General features: G+C 37.7%; 1 protein-coding gene across 1 annotated transcript; it reads left to right on the top strand.

Annotated features, from left to right (window-relative positions):
- The first annotated feature begins 1484 nt into the window (after positions 1-1484).
- Positions 1485-23695, top strand: LOC103067128 (coagulation factor XIII B chain). The gene is made up of 11 exons (XM_025176215.2): positions 1485-1588; positions 12296-12496; positions 13223-13420; positions 15277-15453; positions 15574-15750; positions 17227-17406; positions 18005-18235; positions 19559-19765; positions 21541-21723; positions 22246-22456; positions 23212-23695. Exons 1-11 carry the CDS (start codon positions 1492-1494, stop codon positions 23213-23215), a joined length of 1866 nt encoding a protein of 621 aa, XP_025031983.1. The 5' UTR covers positions 1485-1491; the 3' UTR covers positions 23216-23695.
- The last annotated feature ends 907 nt before the right edge of the window (positions 23696-24602 follow it).

Raw genomic sequence — 24602 nt, 5'->3', positions numbered from 1 at the left:
CTCAGAGGAGAGAAAAAGGCACAAGAAATTTGTGACTAGATTTTACTATAAGGCTTGCATTTGATACACAGCAGTTGATAGAATTCTTTCATAAAGAATTTGATTTTAAATCAACTTTTGATTTTCCTTCAAGCCACAGAGGATTGAAAAGTAATTCCTAAGTATTTAAATGCCTTGATCTGTTTGGTGGTAGTGTTAGTGTCCACAAATGAACATGGCTAACAAATTGTTAGTAAAAACTGCTACTTTTGTTTTCTAGTAGTTGATTGCAAGGCTTCCCTTTCAATAAAATGTAGTGGTCTGAGGATTTGGCCTATTATTTATTTTCTTCATCCTGGAGGAGCCCAGAATAGTTTACAACAGAAAAATAAAAAACTTAAATAAGGCTATTACAATAAAACCAACACTCAACAATGGATACAAAAAATAATGCAAATTTCATTTAAAAAGAAGCAAAGTAATAGGTAATCTAAAAGTTATGTTTACCTGCAAATGTCTTGGTAAATATGCCTGTTTTTACTTATTTTTTAGATGTGAGTGGGGAAGGGGTAGCCAAACGTCCCTTCAGAAGAGTTCTATAATTGGGACATTGCCATGGAAAATGCTCTATTGCTGGCAACTGCAGTACGAGTTGAACCATCTGTGAGACTATGAACAAGGCCTCCCCAGCTTATTTTACTTTACATTCATAAATCCTAAATTATTTAGAAGGTAATAGATTGTCAATGCTTACACTGAACTTGTGAAGTACTGTAATGTTTATAAGGATAGTGTTATGTAGTCCTGCTTAGCTTCCAATTTAACAATCCAGCAACCACATCCTGTACTGGTTAGAGCTTCTATGCTGCCTTTAATGGTAGCCTCCTATGTAGTGGATTACAATAATCCAAGTGTGAGGTTATTAGGACATGAATTACTTCAGAGTTGCGGAGATGATATTCAGTAAAGTGAACAGATTTTCATGTATAGGTATTAAAAATAATTTTTAAAAAACCCAGCCTGGGGCTAACTTTAGTCACATCAAAAACCTTTTAACTGATCATATATAAGCATTGCAGATTTTTTTTTTCACATTTCCTAAAGGATATTGCCTTTTTACAACTTAGTTGTAGGTATACATAATTCTATTTGGGAATAAAGTTTCATACTGAAAACAAGAACAGTATTTGTCCGTCACCCCATATAGCTGGCAAGAGCAAGGAAGCAAAAATGACATGGATTTCAATGTAGGATTTTTCTGCCAGTCTGGGGCTAAATACAGAAACTTGGGAACTGTAATAGGAATTTCCCAGCCTCAATTTAATTGAGTTAATTAAGGTGAAGTCTCTTTGAGGCACTTTTCCCCCCAAATTCTCACTACCTAGACTGAATTGCTGTTTATGAGATAATCTTTCAGCTGACTTCCCCGAAGCTTCCCAGTCTGTCAAGCTGTCCTATAAATTATTAACTGCATTGCCTTCAGAAACGGAGTAAATCAGCAAAGCTGGGTTAATGCAAACTTTCCAGGAAGCACCCAGGATGGGATATAAAAGGTGGATTTTTTCATTTCTATTAATGTTTGCTGCAATAAGGAAACTTCCTGCAGAAGGTAAAAATCAAATAAATGTATGTATGTTGCAGTTAGAATATCTTATCACTACTTATTCAGCAATTATAAGGCAATTAGGTTCAAGTGACTTGTATATTGTCCCTTTCCGATTACTTCTTTTAAGAAGAATTTTAAAAAGGTATGATTCCATGGATACTGAGAGGCTGAAAGTTGTGCCAGCAAGCAAAAGATTTTGGATATTCAATCTTAAACAAGTTTGTGTGTGGAGGGGGGAACATGGGAAATAAGAGGTTATGCTTATCTGGATAAAGCAGATCATTATACAATAAGCCTCATCTAGAAACACCCGCTTTCTCTCCTAATTTAATGCAAATATACTGTGTACCCTAAAGGACCCCCATAAATAATTAGTTGCTGGAATCTAGATAACAGCTCCAACAAATTGTACAGTATCCAGATGACCAGTCAGGCAAGTTTTATGTAAGTTACTATGGTGTATATGTTAATTTCAGGACACCAGCCTACTGGAAATAACCAAGTAGGAGCTTTGGTGGGTTTACATTTTAGGTAATCTTTTGAGTCATCTGTCAACGTTAAATGGAAAATCAGACTTTAATCCCTTTCTACCCTAGGAGAACTCTTGGTCTTTTTTTTTTTTTATCAATAGAAGATAATGATCTGTTATAGAACTGTTATAAAACCTCCATAATTACATTTTCTTCTTCTCTAGCATTTCTTTCCTGATTTCATATCCCATGCTTTTGTTTCTTGATCATCATAGAAATGTTTTAATAGGCAAATGAAATGGCCTGGTATGTTCGGGTTTTAAGGGCTATCTGCAAATTGTTGTAATCAACTCTGTCAACAGGGATCTGCTATGGAGAGATGGTTGCCTTCTGGCTCACTGGTGTCACCCCTCCCTGCAGGGAAACTGGATCCATTTGATTGGCTGGCCCCAGGTGATTGATGAACCCAGTGGAGTTCCAGAGAGAGCTTGGGGTTTTCCTTGAGGATCTGGTGGGCAGTTTGGCTGAGGCCCTAGTCACTGACTGGAATGGGTAGGTGGCTTACGTTGGATGTAATCACTCCTATGCCACCTCTCCCTGTGCGCCAATCCCAGTGTGCATCTTTGTTTACTGAACAGCTCTGACTCTGTTGGAGGAAGACTCGAAATAATAATAATAATAATAATAATAATAATAATAATAATAATAATAATTCCAGTCTAAACATCTGGCTGGATGGTTGCCACCAACCATATAATAATAGGTCAATGACAAAAAAAAAAATACAACACCAAAGTAAAATTGAGTAGATGAGATAAAATACTAGCATAACAAAAATAAAATTACACATAAAAATGTGACATACACTGCTATAACGGTGCATTAATTTCTTGTGCAATTGTAAATCTAAAATATTACAGACTATGAAGTAAAATACATATCATCTAAAAACAAGATAGCTAGCATGTGTTAAATATAAAGTGATAAATAAAGCAGAAGTGATTATTTCCGTAACTAGTTATGCCTTATTTTGATTGCGGCAACACAGAATTTGGCTACTGCACAGGGGATAAATGGTTTCAAATCATCTAGAAAATGGTTCACATAGAAATTGTCAAGTCTTTCTGGAAATTTACATTTTAGGGCAGAATATAAGCAGATCTGATATCTTTGTAGAGTTTACAATGTGAAACGGTTTTGATCTTGTTGCCATGTGGGCAGGTATGCTCAGTTAATGGGGTTTTGGAGTATCTGCCTTGCAGCAGTGCGGATGGTAAAATGTTATGCCTGGCTTTGAAAAATGTTATTCTCAGTTTGGGGAAAGTTAGATTTTGTAGATATCTTGCTGGTTCCCAAGTGCCCTTATTTATCCAATTTCTGCCATGTTGGGGCAGCCTGTTAACTTCAATCTGAAATTTCATATCCCTTATTCTTTGAGTGAGCAGTTGTTTGGCTTGGTCATAACCTAAAAAGATTAGGAATGGTACAGAAAGCCAACTTCTGTTCTACAGTCTGTTTCCAGGAAGAAGGAAAATCGTCTATTAAAACTAAAGGGGTCAGTCCGACTGGGAAGAATTGGATTTTCAGCTAATAGCTTATCCTCCTCCAAGCCTTACCTAGATTGCAAGTATTCCTGTCTCAAGCCTTAACTGGGCATTTGCTGTTCCACTGGGAACAGCAAGGATTGATCTCAAAAATTTTGTTTGCACTGTTTCCAGTGCATCCTTCTTCACATAAATTCCTACTTGTGCCCCATAAAGGATTTGGGCTAGAGGTTTGGGCTCAAAACCTTTTAATGCTGCAGGGATTGATTGTCCTCTGCTTGTATAAAAGAAGCCCTTAATAGCACTTGTAGACTTAAGAGCTAATTGCATTACATGATTCTGATGCGCCTTCCAAGTGCCTTTAGAGTGGAAAACCTCCCCAAGATATTTAAATGCAGTAACCTGCTCTAGCTTATGCCCTTCTATTCTCCAGGATTGTTAGATGGCTCTTTTAGCAAAGACCAGAATTTTAGATGTATTAAAATTAAGAACACCCACATTTAAGGTGATTGGGTCTGCAGTACCAAAATACTGCTGCTATTGCTCTTTTCAGCCCTATAGGGTTTGTGAAATTATGGCAGCAGCAGCAGCATAGAGGAGCATAGGGATTTTGCGCCCTGCTAGTTTAGGTGTGTGGAAATCCGGATTATGAAGAAGGTGCACCATTGAACTGAGGTACAAGTTGAAAAGAGATGGGGCAAGAATACATCCCTGTCTCACTCCTTTCTCAGCACTTACTGTGCCAGAGCGGGACCCTTGGGGGTTGCACCTCACTCAAGGTGGTGGTGGAGTATAATTTCTGTATCAGAAAGAGGAGGACTGTCAATAGTTGTGTTTTTTAATTTTCCCGAAAGGGCATTCCTGAAAATTGAGTGAAAGGCATGTTTAAAATCTAGAAAGGCCATAAAGGGAGGATTTCTTTTTATGAGTCTATTCTTGTACAAGATGGTGGAGCACCAAAATGTAGTCTGTTATTGACCTCCCTTCTCTGAATCCTGCCTGCTCATTTTGGATTATACCCTCTGTCTCTGTCCTGTCATGGAGCTTGTGATTTAGGTATTTAGCATATAATTTGCTAACAACACTCAAAAGGCTGATAGGCCTGTAATTTTTGCCCTTTTAATAGATTAGGACTATTATTGCCAACCCCCAATCTTTTGGAACATCACCAGTCTGATCTATGAATGTAAATAGCAATGCTAGCAGAGGCACCCACCAGCTGGGATTCTTTTTAACTATTTCAGGCAAAACACAAACAACACCTGGAGCAGGTGTTCACCTTAAGGGATTCAATCGGGTTATCTCTTGCACAAAGATGGGGCCAATTTTGAACTTGGTCCAGGTCGACTTCACTCTCATTTATGTTACTAGCTGGGTCCACGTGCAACCCTCTAAAATACTGTTCCCAGGTTTGTACAGTTAGTCCTCATTTAGTGACTGCCTCATTTAGTGACCATTTGCAGTTATGATGGTGATGAAAAGGTAACTTAGTGACCAATACTCACATTTATGACCTTCACAGATCTGTAAAGCAAAGGAAAGCTGAAGTAAGATCATAAGCACAATCGTAGTTTGACTTAGTGTCCACTTTGCTTAATGACCGAGTTGCCAGTCCCAATTGTGGTCACTAACTGAGGACTACCTGTTTTGGTACTTGATTGGGGGGGGGCTTGCAGTTTTCCTAGTCCTCTGGTAGTTTGTCAGAAGAAGGAAGAATCCCACTTCCTGACTGATTGAATTAATTTCTACCAGGTCTCTTTCACTGCCAATCATTTGTTTTCTTTTAGGAGGGCCTTGTATTGAGCCTTTAAATTTCATAATCCTCAGAAGGAAAATGTTTACACTTTGTATATGTTGTATGATACAACCTTTTCAGCTGTGCACAGTCCTGATCAAAACATTTTTTTTTATGTTTTACATCCCAGTTACTGGATTGTGTCGGGCAGAGTGCAAATCACAAACACTCCTGTTTGTGCAGAGCACAGCAAAAACTCCAGGAAAAGTTTTCCAGGAAAGATACACATCAACATTGCAGCTGTTCACAATGCAATGTCCATTTCTTGTTTCCCAAAGAAATCCAGTCAGAAAATATATACTAACTGGTGTGTATTGATAAAAATGCAAAATTCCATAAAATGCAAATATCATACAAAATATAAAGAAAAACACATCTTCTCATGTAATGTAGCATCCAAGACTTATTAGCAACACAAGCTTAACAAAATGTAGTTACAAACTCTCAGAGAAGAGGTACACTACTTGGTTATTTGTTACAACTACATAGCCCATAAAAATGATTACATGGTGCTATACTGAGCTAAAGCTAAAAACACACACACACACTGAGAGGCTGAACATTTTCCTCTCATATTATAGCTCCATGCCACCCCCACTGGGTAACTAGCAGACACACGCCAATAGGTGGCAGTAAATAGCACAATACACAACACACAATAGCAGGTGTTTCTCACATGATCTCTGTAGCCAAAATATTATTTGTTATTGTTGTAAAGATAACGGGATGAATCCTTTCCCATGAGAAAGAAAATCCTGACTGATTGTTACTTTATTTCTTTGAAAAAAACAGATTTCAGATTAAAAATTAACAGAACATACATGTCTAAGTATGATTTTTGAGGCTTGTTGTCTAATAGATGTGCACAAATTTCTAAGGTTTCTGGAGCTGTCAGCCATTTTGCAACTACTTTTGCACTACTTCCATTCCATTTAATTTGTTAATAACACCTCTGTGTTCTTATTTTCCAGCATTGGGGTGTACGCTGCTTCTGTTCTTACTGATTCCCAGAGGAGTGTCATAGGTAGTATTAGGGAGTGATGATCGCTTTCTAATTGTGAATCTACCTCCATCCAGGAGGTAGGGCATTTAGGAGATCATGTAATATGATCCAATAATCAACTGTTGATCTTCTCCCTGCACCCCAGTAAGTATATTCTGCTGGATGATCCCCATCTAGGGAGCCATTGAGTATGCACAGCTCCAGATGTGTGGTCATCTGCCTAACACATAATCCTGCCCAATTATATTTTAGATCCTTAAATTCTCTAGTGTATAGGGGTCCCTCTAGTGCATCTTCCTCATGAAAGGTCTTAAATTGATGGAATAGGGAGTGATCATTTGGCCCCATCCTGGCATTTAAATCCCCACCAATTATTGTTGATCCTGCAGGGTGTGTATCTGAGCAAGTGAGGATAAAATTTTCTATATACTCCCAGGTGCTTTGTTTGGGCATGTGTTTTAGAAGGGGGGATGTGGATGTTAAAAAGTATGATTTCAGCCTGTTTGAGGGACAGCAGGGAGGCTGATACCCATGGGCTTAAAGAAGGCAGAGGCACACATTTCAGTTGTAAAGCTGTACTAACTAGGGTTGTGATACTTCCTTGGGTACCCTCCTACCTTGCGGCAGCTTCATTTGGAGTCACTGCGTGCAGGATTAATGGATCACAATGATTCTGCATGGGATCTACTAAAGTGGGCGTAATTTGTAATTTTTGAGGAACATATTGGTAAGTTTCCATATGGGTCTTGTTCTGGTAATGGAAATGCATTTAGGAGTAGACGTGTGGCTTTCTTCTTCATCACCAAGGGCATCTGAACTTAAGTGACCTGCACAGGTGATTCTGCAGGAGATCCTCCTCCTGCCCCATGATTTGCAGTTATGGACCCTGTAGGAGATCTCCTCCTCAATAGTTAGCATGGTCTGGCACTCTCCAAGAGGCTCCCCAACTGCCCCATAAGGGCCAGAACAAATATTATTTGGAGGGTGATATCCAGCCATTCCATTATCCACTGAGGGAGGGCAATTAGTGTTGATGCTTGGAGACACAAGGTCAATTGTAGCCAGTAAGGTTTTCTTAAGGTTTTCCAGCTGATCTTGTTCATTCCTGGGCAGGAAACCAAAAGCACTGATAAGGCCAGCTTCAGATGGGCCTGACACATCTTCAGTTACTGAGACATGCTGACTCCCACATCCTTGCCTTTTCAAGGCCAGGTATGGGGAAGAGGCAAACTTGGTGGCATCTGGTACAGTTTTAAAACTGTTACGGAATCTAGGTGAGACAGAACCGAACAAGAAATTAACTTTTACTTTGTGAAAGACTCACAAAGGTGGGAAAGATTTGAAATTATGCTAAGTACAATCTCATCTTGAATAGCATCTGTGGGATAGTAGGCTGCTTAAAAGACAGCAGAATCCGTTTTCTGTTTGGAGCATTTGGAAGCCACTCAACAGCACATAAATCTACCTGTCTGTGCTGACAATGAAGAAGTTGTCCTTGGGAAGTTACAGTTGCTCTCCTGGAATTCCAGCGTCCAATATTGAGACTATTCAGGAAGATACAGAGAGCAATCTGCTGTGTCTGAATGATTTAACTTTCAGGGAATTGCTTCTTTAGTATCCAAACAGGCTTTAGTATGTATGAAGCCTCCACTCTTTGCTTTGTCAGACAGTAAGGATTTATTAATACAGATGTTTGATTGTTGCACAGTTGTGTCTGTTTAACTTTAACAACTTGCCCTTTATCAGAGCACATGCCTGGAATATGTGGCTTGGCCAGAGCTTCTGTATACCACTTAATGGAAGTGGTATGTCCAGATTTTTATTTTTGAACGAAAGCCTCCAAGTCATTTTTCAGCAATTCCAGGTCATATTTTATATCTGACAGCTGCTCAAATAACGAAATAACTTGTGCTGTAAAAAGGCATTGCTTTGCCATAAACTCTGTTGAATTTTCCCATGGGGGCCTCTCAGTATTCTGATTTTTGCATTTTATTTTTAAGCTTATTTTTATTTCCCTTGAAGTAAGCACGTGAACTAGCACACAGTGAGAGACACACAATGAGAGATTGGGAGAAAACCCAGATTCTCATTTAGCAATTCCCTGACAGATAGTGAAAGATCTAGCAGTATCTGATTTTTCCAGTTCTGTCTGAAGGTCCCATTCAAGTGATTCACGGGCTGCAAATTTGTTAAAGGTGGGAGGAAAATTTGTTTTACTTACAGATTCCTTTGTTCTCCTTTGAAATGTTATTCTAACTTTCCTTAGCAGACTTTGATGAAGAAAGGGAGCCCGGATTGATCCATGACGTTTCTTTCTTTTTCCCATGTTGTTCAAATCCACTCAGAATCTTTTACCTGTGCCTTTTGCCTCCATGTTCATCTCGCCCGAAGAAGTTATGATTAAATTTAAAAAGATCCAATAAGTCTAATAAAAATCGAATAAGTCTACTGTAACGTAGTATACTTATTTTAACTAAAAATTAGCTTTAAAAACGTAATTAAAATATAGTAATATAAATAAAATGAAATTGAAAGGGCAGGAGCTTGGAAAAACATGTGTTGCTGGGCTGATGTCATGGCTCCTCCTCCATGAAGACTCAAAGCGAGTCTGACTAGACATGGGTAAAACCCCATATTAGGGATTACCTTGTGACAATAAGGGTGGCAAAACATCAATATTTCTCTGCCCTTATTGCATCTGCTGATAGCCATCCAGCAGCCCTGTGTAGGGTGACCCAGCCCCTATTGAGCAGGGAGGCCCCCCCCCAGAACATCTGCTGGGCCATTGTGAGGATTATTCAGGCTATCTGGTGGATAAGGTTGATCAGATTCGCTTTGCCTTGGACTCTGACTGGGTAGAGCAGGCTGAAGTGCCTGGGGTATAGACTGGTATGATCTGGGATGAGTTTGACCTGGTAATTCCTGAGGAAGTGGTGTTGATGCTGTTAGCTTGTTTACTGGATCTCAGTCCTACCATGCTATAGTGTCAGCCTCTTTGATGGAGGGGGTGGTGCCCCCAGCCTTGTAAGAGGTGGTGGTGTGCCCCTTTCTCAAGAGGCTGCCCTTGGGCCCAATGGTCTTTGATAACTATTGCCCAGTTTTCATCCTTTCCTTTCTGGGAAAGGTTGTTGAGAAGGTGGTCAGGGTATACCTGATGAGAACCCTGGAGGAAACAGATTACTAGACCTGTTTCAGTCAGGTTTCAGGATGGGACTTAGTATTGAGACAGCTTTGGTCATGCTTGTTGTTGACCTGTAGGGGAGCCAGGATGACGTGGTGCATCCAGGCCTTGTGTTCCTTGATCTCTCAGTGGCTTTTGATACCATCGACCATGGTATCTGTAATGGCATGTGGGAATGAGCTTGGGAGACGGGAAAGAAATGCTGCCTAGGGAACTATCAGATAAGAGAGGGCATAGCTTGCACTGCATATTGGGCAGAGAATGAAACTCAGACAGGAATCTCCCTAACCTATCAGGCTGTAAAAGAGATGACGGGAGATTTGTACTTTCAGACTTGCAAGATTCTGTTAATGTAGCCTTACTATAAAGTAGAATTAGCTCATCTTGCCGTGTTTCCCATCTGGTCTACCTGGGAAGGCTGATGGTATCCTTCTGGACTGGCTCTGTGGGTTGGAGATCGAAGTACCATTTTATGGTGGTTGTCTTCCTTTCTCTGGGGCTGGGTCCTAGGTTGGTGGAGAAGGATTGTCCCCATGGCCCCTCAGTAGTGGGGTGCCACTGGGTTCTATTCTCTCTCCCTCCTTTTCAATATCTACATGAAACCACTGAATGAGGTCATCCGCTAGCTTAGGGTTCAGTAACATCAGTGTGCTGATAATACCCAATTACATCTTTCAACTCCAAGGCGGCCAAATGAGGCTGTCGAGGTTCTATTCCAGTGCCTGGAGGTTTGGATGGGGAGGAAATGTCTCTGACTCAATTCTACCAAGACTGAGTGGCTGTGGGCATTTGGACCACCCAGATCTGGTGATATTCCAACTTTGACCTTTGATGAGGTTGCATTTCCCCATTCAAGGGTGGTGAGCAATTTGGGGGTCTTCCTGGACTCAGAGCACCTGCTTGATGAGCAGGTGACAGGTGTGGCCAGGAAGGCTATTGCCCACCTTCATCTGGTCCTTCAGACAGTCACTCATGCCCTGGTCATCTCACGGCTTGATTGTTGCCATGCGCTGTACATGGGGTTGCCCTTGAAGACCACCCAGAAGCTTCAGCTGGTCCAGAATGCTCTTGCACAGGCAGTGATGGGCATGCCTTGGTATGCCCATGTAACACATCTGCTTCGCGAGCTGCACTGGTTGCCAGTTTGGTTCTGCATGTGATTCAAGATGCTGGTCACTATCTAAAAAGCCCTACATGGCAGAGGACCTGGTTACTTGAGGGACCACTTGTCTCCTATAGTATCTGCCTGTCTAGTTTGATCTGGCAGGGTTGGCACACTCCAAGTTCCCTTGATTAAGCAATGCTATCTGGCAGGACCCTGGAAGCATACCTTCTCTGTAGCAGTGCCTGCCCTCTGGAATAAGGTTCTCCGCAAGATTTGAATGGCCCCCACCCTACCAGTATTTTGAAGGGCTCTGAAGACATAGCTCTTTGCCCAGGCCTTTGGCAAGAATGACAGACACCCCTTACTTCCTTTTCCTTCTTCCTCTCCAGGTTTGTTTTCTTTGACATCTTTGTTCTTTTGTCTTATGCTGTTTTATTGTACTTTGTTTTAAAATGTTTTTAACAGCTGTAAATCACCCAGAATCACTAGGAGTTGGGCAGCATATACAGTTAATAAAGTATTATTACTAACAGTCTTTGTATAAGCAAAGCAAAATTAGACTTCATTTTGGAATTCCCATTTTTTTTCCTATTATCACTCAGATGTTAACAATGTGATCTTAAGTGCCCCTGCCTCTTCTGCTTATACATCTGGCAGTTCTTGTTCCATGTACTGTTGAAGTTTGCATAGCAAAATCTTGAGCATTATTTTATTAACGTGCATTTTTCAGCACTTTTTTGGGTACAGTCTCGTTTAGTGAATGCCTCATTTAGCAACCATTTGCAGTTATGATGGTGATAAAAAAGTAGCTTTACAACCAATCCTCGCATTTAAAATCTTTGCAGGTCTGTAAAGCAAAGGAAAACTGAAGTCAGATATAAACACAGCAACAGTTTCACTTAGTGACCATCTCACTTAATGACCAAGTTCCCAGTCCCAATTGTGGTTGCTGAATGAGGACTCCCAGCATTGGAATAGAAATGGCTCTTTTATATTTTATGTTTATCTGTGTTTTCCATCTCTGCTTATAAATCACATGTGCATTTTAACTGCATTGTTTTGTAAGAGTTTTAAAAGTTCTGATATTTAATCAATCCTGCACACAGGTGTCAGATGAGGAAAAGATGATGTGTGATGTCACAATGCAAACTCTGCCCTTTTGTAATTGTTTCTTGATGTCAAACAAGTACAGCATACATATGTCACAGGGTTTGCATTGTGATGTCATGATGCTATTTCTGACCCTTGTCTCCCCTTGCCTTCCTTCCTATTGAGGATGCTATAAAGTGCAGCTTTATTATTAACAATAAGTTAATAATGCCCATTTAACTTCACTTTCCAGAATGTCTAGGTCTTGCCGAGTGAGCAAATCTATATGTGTATTATAGATTTTGGGGCCTTTTTATTCTCAAAATCAGAGTCATGAAATAGAAACAATGCCGTGCTCAGTTGGATTCTTGTGAATATAGTCAAAGGCACTGTTACCATATTTTAAAAAGACATGGCTTCCAGTCTTTTTTTCCATTTGCCTGTTGCCCTTGTTTGAAATAAAGTTGTTTGACTGGTATATTTCTTATTTCTTCCTACTTGAATATTAACACATTTCTTCTAGACAAAGCTTGTGACTTCCCCAATATAGAAAATGGAAGGATGGCACTATATTATTATAGTTTTCAAAAATACTATTTTCCAATGAAGAAAGGTGAAAAGCTTTCATACACCTGCTTGGCTGGGTTTTCAACTGAAACTGGGAGTCAAAATGCAAGGGTAAACTGCACAAATGAAGGCTGGAAACCAGTCCCCAAATGTTACAGTAAGTCCATATCCTTGTCTTTTCTAGTCTGGTTAGAAAATAAATGTAGTATCCTTCATATTGTAAGGAAATTTTAATTTTATATATAAAACATAGTTAGGATATGGTCAAAATTGGATTTTCTAAGCAACCTCTCTATATACAATTTGACAGTTTAAAAAAATGTTTCCCAATATAGGCTTTGATACATGCATATATCTCTGGTATGAGCACATCAGTATCAATGAATTTCCATTGATTATTTTTCATCATTTTGCATGTTTCTATGTTTATTTCATTCAACTAAAATCAACATGGAAACTTCTATAGAAGAAAGCCATATGTGAATGTGTAGTTCCTACAACTGCAAAGGATTTCTAATCTGGAATGAAGTAAGAAGCTATGTAAAGTTCTTACTTATAGCCAGATTCCTAGGGATTGTAAAATAAAATTGGGATAGAAAAATGGATATGAAAAAATGTATGTAAATTATAAAAGAGGACATTTATATTCTCTACAGCTACCTGGCCTCTCACATAATTATTTTATTAATCCATCCCTGCTCTCCTAACCTACCTTGAATACTATTAGTTTCTCAAAATATTAACATGGTTTCTTGATGAATAGAATTTGGCTAAGTGATTATAGGTCCTTTCTATAATACAATTCTTGCCATGAAAGACTGAAGTTTTATGAACAAAGAAAAAATATAATATTTTCCTAATCTTTTTATTTAACACGCTGAAGAGAAATGTTCCCAACCTACTTTGGATAATGGTGTTTTTTCTGATACAAAACTGTCCTACAACATCTGGGAAAACTTAGAATATAGTTGCCATTCAGGCTATCAAACTCCAGAAGGCAAGAGGGATGCAACCATACAATGTCTTCAAGATGGATGGCCAGTTCAGCCAGAGTGTGTGGACGCAACTAAAAAACCTTTAGGTAATGTCTCTCTCCCCTACTCTCACCCCACAGCTCTCAAGTTATTAAGAAGATTTTAAGCGATGTTATTATTGGTGTTAGGACATTGAATCATCTAGCAGAAATTTCCATGGAATATTTTCCACTGATGGAGATTATTACTGATTTTGTGATCTTTGAGAATATGTGTGTAAGAAAATATCCTAGAAATAAGATTTAGTAAAACAAAATCTTCAAAGTCTCTCCACTCTTGATTCCCCTTGGGAGAAAACATTTCCATCCTTATGGCCTTTGCAATGGCACAATTATGGATTTACTGCATTGAGAAAAAGTATGAACAGCATAAAATAAATCATTACTATTATTGGGAGAAAGGAGTGGAAGAGTGTTGCTTAAAAATGAAAATGTTGAAACCCTGTGCATTTCAAAGCACCCATTCCAGTGATCTTTATAAGAATGATGATTTAACTAAGAAATAAAGTGTGGGTTTGCTTTTTTTCTTTTTCAACTTACCTCTCTATGCCTCTTTTCTTTTCTGTCATGCCTTATAGAATGTAAGAGACTATTACTATTGGAATCTTTTCAGCTGAAGAGTGGAATTAAAATATATTAAATAACCAACTTGAAAATGCAGATCTAAATGGGACATTCCTGACAAATATTGTTTCTACTGTAGTACAAATGCCACTGGGGAAAGGTTAACTAAATATAAATGTTTTTATCTCCTTTAACAGAAATTCAGTTTTTCTGTTCATTGATCCAAATATATAAAGCATAAAGGAGGATGTGTACAAGCATCTAAATTCCCACCCCATGCTTCTCAGATTTCAACAAGCCAATAACTGTATGCATAGGTTAAATATTTGCAACTTATTTGTACTGAAAAAGAAATAACCCAGTAGAGTATAAGCCAACAGAGGTCTAGTCAAAGTAAATTCCATAGTAAATTCCAAAGTAAATTCCACTGGCTCAGTAAGAATGGTAGTTTTAGGATTTACTTCTAAGTAAATGTGTGTTATAAAGCTCCAGTTGTACACATGCTTACTTGGAAAGTTTATTGAACTTAATGGAACTTAGTTTTGGTGAGATATGCATAACGTTGTTCACCTGGATGAGTCTAATTATCAGTACAACTAAAATGAGGTACTATTAAAATTAATATTTTTAAAATTGTTAAGTTTGTTCAATAAGCATTCCATTTTGTGGGTAAAAAGTTGCGTCTCAAATCTGGAATTCTGGCAAGCAGAACAGATTTATTTTTAGCAAATAATCTTACTATATGTACCACTAAACATGTTTGCCAGAGAGAGATGATGCCAGCCTGATATTTTTTTGAGTCTTAGAAGAAACAGTGTGCAAACCAGAAACGAAGAGTGCCATCCTTTGACATTTCAGACTTATTGTTTAAGCTTAAAAAATAAAATGCTAATTCATCTAATTTTCCTATTTTTGTCACCTCTTGAAAGTTGCAGAACTTCTCATCCCTTAACACCCATCTTCCCCAAGATAAAAGGTCCTGCAAGGACTGAGGATAAGGTTCTGCCCAGGCTGTGCAGAACCTACCAAATGACCCAATAGACCAATAGAATTATATGTGACCTTTCTAATCCCCAACTGAGGTCAGTTAACCTGAAAGAAAAGTGTTTGAATTACTCTGACTGTGCTATACCTGACTTAATTTTATGTCTAACTTGTCACTTCCATGTTTAGGTTTGTCTCCAAATAAGTTAAGGTCTCGGTGAATTATAAAATATAATTTATAATTTATATAACAATAATAATAATGATACACATATAATGTACATTTTTCTGCACAACCTATTCTTCCTCTTCCCTTCTCTCAAGGTTTGTCTGGTTTTTCTACTATTTGTTTTCAGAGACTTGTTTAGCACCAGATCTGCTGCATGGTCACTATCATACAGTCCAGAGAGTGTTCAGTGTAAATGACAAGCTCAGATATGAATGCACTGATGGATATCTTACAGCTGGAGGAAACACAACAGAGGAAGTACTATGTCAAGTTCAAGGCTGGTCTCTTGTTCCCAAATGTACTAGTAAGTTGATTTACAAGATTTGCTTCAGGCCAAGACCAGCATTCTAAGTAGGTGATATGTATCAACACTGAAAAATAGATCACTTACTCATGTTCATTCTCACTTTGCCTTCCATTTTAGAATTAGAGTGTTCATCTCCAAATCCTGTTGAGCATGGAGATGTCTACCCCAAGAAGGGCAGTTATGAAGAAGGAGATGTAATTCAGTTTATCTGCTTGGAAGGTTATACTTTGAGAGGGTCTGAGTTAATTCAGTGTTATTACTTTGGCTGGTATCCAAAGTTTCCAATATGTGAAGGTAATTCTCTTATATTATTCACAGTTCTCTTACTTATTTGGTAAACTTGTATAGGCATCCATCTGATATATGTGACTCTGGCATACAAAGCTAAAAGCACAAAACAATAAAACAAAATAACCAAAAACTTAACAACAAAAATCATTAAAAATCATCAAAAACAATAAAAAAGTTTAAAAAACCATTTCAAAATCCCCATAATCAGCAGGACAGTGCACTCAATTTCCCTAGCAATACAGCCATTTTGCAGGTTCCATATTCACATTACTGGATCCCCAGGCCATGTGGCAAAGCTGTGTTTTCAGGCTCTTCTGGAAAGGTCAGGGCCAATCTGACCTTGGGGGAATAATCTTCCACAGGGTAGGTGCCGCAGCAGAAAAGGCTCTCCTCCTGGGTCATTCCTTTGTGGATAGGACCTGCAACATGCCTGCCTGCCAGACATGATGGGATGGGTAGACATGGTTGGGGAGAGGTAGTTCCTCAAATAACCCAGCCCTTTGCCATGTTTAAAATTCAAACAGGCAGGTGCACTCCTCATAGGGAGTCCTATTAAATCTGCCTTCCAGCAGAGCAGATGGAAGGATGTTAAATCAAGCTTGAGGAAAAGCTCTAGAATGATCAGGCAGGCAGGATACTTGGCTGGCTGCAGAACTGGATTCAAACTCTAGGACCTGGAGGGTAGATCATGTTGCGGTTCAACAATCAGGACTTGCTTCTGAAGAGGCACCCTAATTTAGCATAGCCCACAGACAGCAAAAACTCTGGAGACAGAATGAAAGTTGTTAGAGCAACCTGGTTCATTGGACAAGAGGTAAGCTTTAACCATAGATTAAAGCAGTGTTTCTCAATCTTGGCAATTTTAAGATATGTGGACTTCAACTCCCAGCCAGCCTTGTGGGAATTGAAGTCCACAGATCTTAAAGTTGCCAAGGTTGAGGAACACTGGATTGAAGATTACTGGACAATTGTGAGCCTCCATTTTGGTAGAACAACCTCCATTAATATTTTCTTTATCAGTTCCTTTTTTCTATGCAATACCAAAATCACTGATTATGTAATTTGCTTTAAATATGTTGCAGAAATAATTAGGAAGAAAAGATTATCCTGAATCATCAATTAAAGAGCATAAACTAAATGTTACTGTTTATATATAGCATGTTTAACTTTAAAATTATTTTTTCCCAACTAGGTGTCTTTTACATTTCGGTTACTTGGAATTCTGTGAGGGATGCTTTGATTCACCTCTACTTATTACCTTTGAAAAATAGTAGAAAGTGGGATGTGGTTAAATTTTTTTCTCGAAAAAAAATAATGCCGTTAAATTAATTTTCATTATAGAGCAAACTGCTTTATTGCCTGTTTTACTCCAAGATATCTTTGGACATGGTTTTTCTGAAAGACTGTATTGTAAAGCTTTTATTAACCAAACAAAAATGGTATTTTGCTATTGTTTATTATTTATTATTATGATTACAGAAAGAAGAAACAAATGCCCTCCTCCACCTCAGCCCCCAAATACCAAATTACTAACCAATTTAAGAACTTACCATCCAGGAGACATAATACATTTTCAGTGTGAGCATTCTTTTCAACTTAATGGAACTGGAGAAATCCGATGTGAGAATGGCAAATGGACTTCACCTCCCAAATGCATAGGTCGGTCTCTAAATATCAGTGTTAGATAATTACATTTTGGAAGATAGAATTTTAAGACATAGTTTAATGCCTATCTTGTGTATTTTTTCCCAAATATAAATGTGATATGCATTCAGGTATATTTAGTCACCCAAAAGTGACTATTTTAGATATTAGATATTCTGGAAAGCTAGTTCTATCCAAGAGATTCAGATCATATTATTTCCTGTAAGAATGAACAATGAACATATTGCTCAGACATCTTTATTCCTGGAACTAAAAACTGTCCCTTTTCCAAGACAGAGAGGTAGCAGGAAATTGACTAGTACTATGTGTCAAGTACCATGTATCAATTGTCTAGTGACTAGATAATTAGGATTAGTACCATGTGTCAATTGTCAATTGTTAATACCTTTGCTGAGTTCTGAATTTTCCTAGCTATTTTCTTGGATCTCATAATGCTAACATGTTGAGAAAGAGAAAAAGGAAATTTGTAACTTAAAAACGCAAGAGGATTGAAATGCCATTTATATAATGATTCTGATAAAGTATACCTGAGCATCATTAGAATTTGTTTTGTTTTGTTTTACTTTTTTCCATCTTTTTGTTTATTTCTCAGATGTGGGCAGGCCACTAACAACAGAAGATCGTCAGATTGTAGAAACTGACAGAAATTGCAATTCCCCTCCTGTAGTTAAAAATAGTATTGTTATTAATGATGTTGTTCCATTGGCAAGTTACAAACCTGGATCTCTAGTGGAATATGCATGTCGTCCTTTGCATATAATGAAAGGATCCAATACAATTCATTGTGTCCATGGAGCTTGGACCGAGTCACCAATTTGTTTGGGTAAGCCTTGAAGAACAAATCAATTATATACATTATTAAATTGAAGAGAACTGTGCAAGAATGAATAAAAGAATGATGTAATACCAGATCTTAATATTTTTACATCTTAACATATTTGCCAGCTTTCATTCAAGATCTTCTGAAATACTGTATAACATTAGAGATTAGCATGCATTACAGGAATATTGAGAAACAAGCTCAGAACTCTGTGTTAGAAGTTCCCATCCCTCACATGGCCATATGTATCATCTTTTATTTTATATAAAAAGATATCTTATATTACTTTATATCAACAGAGTAATATAAGAACATGGGGACCTATTGTCATTTTCATATACCTCTGGTGTAAGAACCGCGGTACTCAGTTCTCAATGAAAGCAACTCTCATTGAAACCAATGCAGGTTCAAAGGAAAGTTCATTTATTGCTAAGTAGTGAGCAGCTCCAGAAACATAGCTGGAAGTGAGTCCTGCGTGTGCCGAAACTTGGTTTTACCTCACTCCCATTTCGCTCCCCCTTCTTTGAATCTCTCTTGTGCATGTTGAAGATGTTCTTAGGTTCCCGCGTTGGTACGACCTTGGGCATTCCTGAGAGCCAGATAATGGCCCATCTGAGCCTAACGGTTAACATTCCAACCATTTCTCCCTTCCTCCCTCTCTACTGTAATGGCAGAAACGAAGCAAGCGAACTAGTGGTGCAAGTGATTGATTGCAAGGATTCTGACACTGGATGCCTAATCCCATTCATATATTGCAGATGGAAGACCTTAGACTGAAAGACCACTATAGTACATTGCTATTCTATAAATTTTTCATTTTCAAACTAGGCTAAGGAAACATTCAGCATTATGTTCCTATAAATCCTATCATTCTTTAAAAGTATAATGCTGTTTGTCTCCAAAAATTTCTTCTCCAAAACAGTTTGAAAACTGAATGCTTTCAGTGTGGTTAAGACACAAAATTTGGCCATCATAATTAACACTCAAAACGTGTTTGAATATATAGTTTGGTTATCACAACTGACATATCTCCATGGATTGAGCTGCTGAAATGTGAGTAATACATCAAATGATTAATCAGTTGTTTTTTTATACTGGGGGCCATGACTCTAATGGCCATGACACTGCTGATCACCACTAGGCTTTCTATCTAAGGCAGGAGACTAGGGCAGCAAATCATTGTTAACCATAAATTAAGAATGTTCCCCTTTCCTATCTCCCAATATCTGTAATCAACTAGATTTGTGGCTTGGGAAATTACTGAGTGCCAATAATTTTCTAATTATAGAACTTAATATCATATTATTGTTAATTCTTGTCTTATAGAGCCATGTTTAGCTAGGGAAGAAATTCCTGGCAATTACAACATAGAAATGAAATGGAAGCTTGAAGAAGAATGGTATTTCCAACATGGTGACATTATTGAATTTGCATGTAAACCAGGATATGTTTTGCCACCCTTAGTCTCAGAATCCAAATTGCTGGTGCAATGCAATAATGGACAACTGTTATACCCTCAGTGTATTCTCAAAGGTAAAAGGATGCTGTCCTTAGCAAAAGTTTTATTCAGAATTCTGATATTTCCAACATCCTCAGTCAGCGACTATTTGCAGTTACAACAGTGATGAAAATGTAACTTTGCGACCAATGCCCACATTCATGACCTTTGCGCTCGCTCTCTCTCTCTCTCTCTCTGTCATGTGTTCGCCATTACAGTCAATTAGTACACATTGTCCTGTACCTGACCCATTTTTCCCCCCTTGCAGAGGGGAGAGATTGCCTAAACAAGCTATCTCTTCCCGGGCTGCTTTTCTCTGCAGTGCATCCTATTCCTGAAAAGTGTTAACCACAAGTTAACAAGCTCAGCTTTGTGACCATAATTGGCTGATTAGAATTGTGGGCTGGCTGCAGCTGCTGCCCAAAATTGACAAGACCCTAATCAGTTTCACACTAAAGACTTGGGTGCCTCCTAAGTGGCTTGTGACTTGCAGCTGCAAGCCAGCTAGACAAACAGCCAGTGCTAGCGCATTCCTTTTGATGTGTATTTCCTATTGTGCACCTGCTTACTCTCTTGTAATCCCTTCCTCTGCAATGGATGTAAATATAAACATCAATTCTCTTCTTGCTAATTATTCCAACACTGGGGTGAGAATTCCAAAGGGCAGGGGAGTGGAGAAAAAGGACTATAAGATTTGCCCTTTTACCTGGCTTCCTTGTGAGTCGAGTTCCAGAAACCTTCCCTGCTGTTTGGGGTCACCTGGCTGTTTGGGGTCATATCCTTCTGATGCTGAAAAGCAAAGGAAAACTGAAGTAAAATCGTAAGCAAGTCATGGTCATGTAATTTTCACTTAGCAACCACTTTGCTTAATGACCAAGTCACTGGAACCAGCTGTGGTTGCTAAACAAGGACTACCTGTATAGCACTGGAAGTTTAAAGGTCAATCACTGTATTACAGTAATGAGGTTCACCAATTATGTGCACCTAAATGTTATGCTTTTATATAAAAACATAGTTGTAGTTGCCTGCAGTGAATAGATACTAATATCTAAGAAATTTGTCAATTTGGTGTCTGTGAGATATCATCAAAGGTTCAAGGTCTAATTCTTCTGTGCATATTATGAAGTGAGCCACTGTTCTCTGGATGAAATATCTAAGAATCTGTAGGAACAAGAGAGGCTGATGTCCATATACAATTACTGGACTATATATTATATTCCATTTATTTTGAATTCCATTTATATTATAGTGTTTCTTTAAGGAATTGGCATGACAAAATGATATTTGTCTTTACTCTCATAACAACCTTCTTTTGCTTTTTTTCATAAGAACAGTTCTTTATTTATTTATTTATTCCATCATTCATTCATTCATTCATTCATTCATTCATTCATTTTTCAAAATTAGCCAGGAAGTGACTCTGGGTGGTTTTCCCCCAACTGTATCTTTTGCTCAGGATATACAGTAGCTAGGACATTTAAAAAAAAAAATTTTTTTTAAAGGAACTAGGTTTCCTTTTCTTAAAAAAAGGAACTAGGTTTCTTTCTGTCAGTAATAGGATATCATACTGTCATTTGATTTTGACTTTGTGATGACATCACAAAGAGAAGTCAGAACGATGGAGCCACCTCTCATTTTGAATGGGGGAGCATTTTTACCCCAATTTTGCAATATACTACTTTCTATAAACTAGGGATTGCAGGAGAAAATTTGTGCAAAAGCACCTGTTTCCTCTCCATTTTAAAATTGATTTTAGCCATAACACATTACTGGCCTATGCTGCCTTTATTTTTTTCACTTTGTTTTGCAGGCTTAAGTGCTAACTGTGGTTCTCCACCTTCCATAGAAAATGGGGTTGTTATAGGCTCATTAACAGAAAACTATGAAGATGGTTCTTCAATACAGTACAGTTGCAATGAACATCATGTTTTGCAAGGCTCCAGAACAGTGTTTTGTTCAAGGGGCCAATGGACTACTCCACCTGTTTGTATAGGTATTGTACAGTGTTGTTATTATCATTGTAATACAATACAAATAGATATCGAGGTAAACATGCAGCTTCAATGCATTTCAATTTTAGAAATTTATTGGTGTCTTCATGACTAAATGGAGGGTTTGATAATCCCAACTGGAAATTGGTTTAGGATTTTGAATATATTGTGGCTTTGGCTTCTATTTTTGTTGTTTTATATTGTGTGGTTGTAGTTCTTTTATATTTGATTGTTTGATGTTTAACTCCAAGGTATTAATAGTGCAACAGCTAAGCTACCATCTGATTTTTAAAACAATATACATACTGTAGTTTTAGCAAGTAATTATCAGTGATTTTCAAATTAGCCATTTAATGGAGTGAAAATATGCAAGCTGTTGATAATTCTAATTGACAAAGTTGTAATTCATTAATGTTTATATTTTAGCAAATACAATATAGGAGAATCATATTATCTAATGGAAATGTTCTACTAAATTTCATGGTATGGTAAAAAACTAATAATACTGTATTTATTTTCTAAAGAGCCATGTACCTTGTCACAGGAAGTGATGGCAAAAAATAATTTGCTTCTGAGATGGAGTTTTGACAATCGACCTTATTTTCTTCATGGAGAATTTGTTGAGTTTATGTGCAAAGCATACCACACTGGAGTCTTATCAAGTTCACTCCCTGATTTTAGAGTACAGTGTCAGAATGGACAACTATTGTATCCACAATGCATTAGGAACAACAGGTAAGTAGAAAATTACCTGCAGGATATCTTCATATTTACTTGGTACTGTGTTTTCCTTGTTCAAATAGCTAAGCTTCTCAGAAGTATATTTTAAGAATTTGGGCATAACGGCTACCAAAATGGTATTTGGACAATGCATGTTAAATACATTTCTCGAAAGTGATTAAACAGTGATTGCTACTTCAAAAATATCACCAGTTTTTAAGGATTCCTCTTTGGTTCCTTTCATTCAGCCATGATTAGAAAAATAGAGGATTTTTATTTTTAATTTATTAAAGCTAGTTGAACCTGAACCATTGACACTATTAGAAAATAGATGTTATAAAAACACTTAGCTTGGTTCACGCGCTGTAGAAGACTTGATGGATATTTTTACAATGTACCTTGTAATTTTATAATGCACCTTGTAAAATAGGGAAAGGGAAAGTATTCCAGTATATGGTATATAAAAGGAGACTAATGCAACAGACAGTGCTCTGTCTGTTGAAGAATATGAAAAAGCATATTGCTATAAAATTATTCTTCATTTTTTTTAGATTAGAGATCAGTTGAAAAAATGCAGTATTTTGCAGAAGGATACTTGGAAGTTACGTTGGTTTATATCAGGCATTATTTTTGAGCTGAGCAGTACTGCTGTTTTATTACTTATGAATAATTAATTTTCCTCCCCAAACCAAGTTTTAGAATTATTGGTTATAGTTATGTATTTCGTCTTTCCTTGTAGGTAATATTTTATGTATTTTGTTTTTCTTTAGATAAAAGAACATGGAAAAAAACCTGGGTGACTTCTCGGCCTCATACCATGTTGCAAGAAGCTTGCCAAATTAACTTGCCTTACCTTTTTTACTGCTGGAAGACTATAGTCACTCAGGGTTATTGGAACAGCTGTAACATAATTTGAAGATGCTTGTAAAGAGAATAATCCCATGATCTGTTTATTACAATATTTATTATTGTAATAAATATTCATATTTATTACAATAAACATCGGCTTTGCATTTTTCCACTTCAGTTTTTTTTTTAAATGCCAAATGTATCAAATTCCTCCATGTTCTTCTTTTATTTTTCTTATTAGTAATTTACTTTACAGGACTTTTTCATAAGTCTGATACTAGTCAACATGCTCCAGCTACTCTTAGGTGACCGGGTAACAGAGAGATTGACAAACACAACAGCAAGTTTATTAGTCACAGTCATTTTATATATTAAGCCTATTCTTAAAACATCTGCTTAATAAAATGCAAGGGTGTATTGGGTTCTCAGGATACATTTTTTCTAATACAGAATTCTTAATGGCCTTCCATGATGACCCACGACATGCTAAAGGTACCACAAGGTAATCTGATTGTACATAGTTTATAATGCAAAGTCGTGCTCTTCTGGAGCACCTATGCCACAGAATCCAAACGTATTTCCTAAGAAAACCTCCAAAGCAGCTTTCCTAAAGTTCATGTTGGCTAGAAATTCCAGAAATGGCAGAACCACTGCATCTAAAAAATACTGAATATTCCCAGCACTTCTTCTAATGTTCCTTAGAAATTGGAACATAATTTTCCTCCATCAGTATTCCAGATAGAATATCACTGTTATCTGAAGTGACGTCTCCTATACTATTATGGTTTCTGTCACATAATTCCTAGTATAAAACATGTCTTGACCAAATTGTCTCAGAAATAGTAATCTCTCTTTGTTATCTTTTAAATAGAATTATACTTACATTACTCTGAAGTAATAAAACTGGGTGGGAAGATATACCTGGTTAACAAAGGAATAATGGAACAAACTGACTTTTATTGAATCATGTTAAAAGGTAGGATTAAAATGGTTTACTTATTTCTGCAAATTATTTATATCCTACTATTACTAACCTATTCTGCCCCTAAAATTATTTCCAACTGTGTCTGCATAACAGGGAGGGGACTCTGAGGCTCCCTCAGACCTGTCCCTTTATCTGTGCCTTCCAAATCCTTCTCTCCAGTTTCCTCCTTCTGCTGGAGTAATACCTGGGAGAAGGAACCCACTGCAGCCATCCTTTAATTGGTAGTTACGACACCCAATCATCCCAAAATTCATCCGTGTGGATGATTGTTCCCTTTAACCTTGGGATTCAGAATTTGGTAAGCACAAACATATCTTCAGAACCCGG

This window comes from Python bivittatus, unplaced genomic scaffold (assembly GCF_059951505.1).
Source record: "Python bivittatus isolate LINGU-HERP-01145 unplaced genomic scaffold, Pbiv_v1 ctg000700_np1212, whole genome shotgun sequence".
Classification (NCBI taxonomy): domain Eukaryota; kingdom Metazoa; phylum Chordata; class Lepidosauria; order Squamata; family Pythonidae; genus Python; species Python bivittatus.
Note: the sequence above shows the minus strand (reverse complement) of the source record. Positions and strands in the feature narration are given on the sequence as shown.

Coding starts and splice junctions, on each gene's coding strand:
- LOC103067128 (XM_025176215.2), top strand. CDS start 1,492: ATGCAAACTTTCCAGGAAGCACCCAGGATGGGATATAAAAGGTGGATT. Junction 13,421..15,276: donor CGCAACTAAAAAACCTTTAG/GTAATGTCTCTC, acceptor ATTTGTTTTCAG/AGACTTGTTTAGCACCAGAT. Junction 21,724..22,245: donor TACTCCACCTGTTTGTATAG/GTATTGTACAGT, acceptor TATTTTCTAAAG/AGCCATGTACCTTGTCACAG.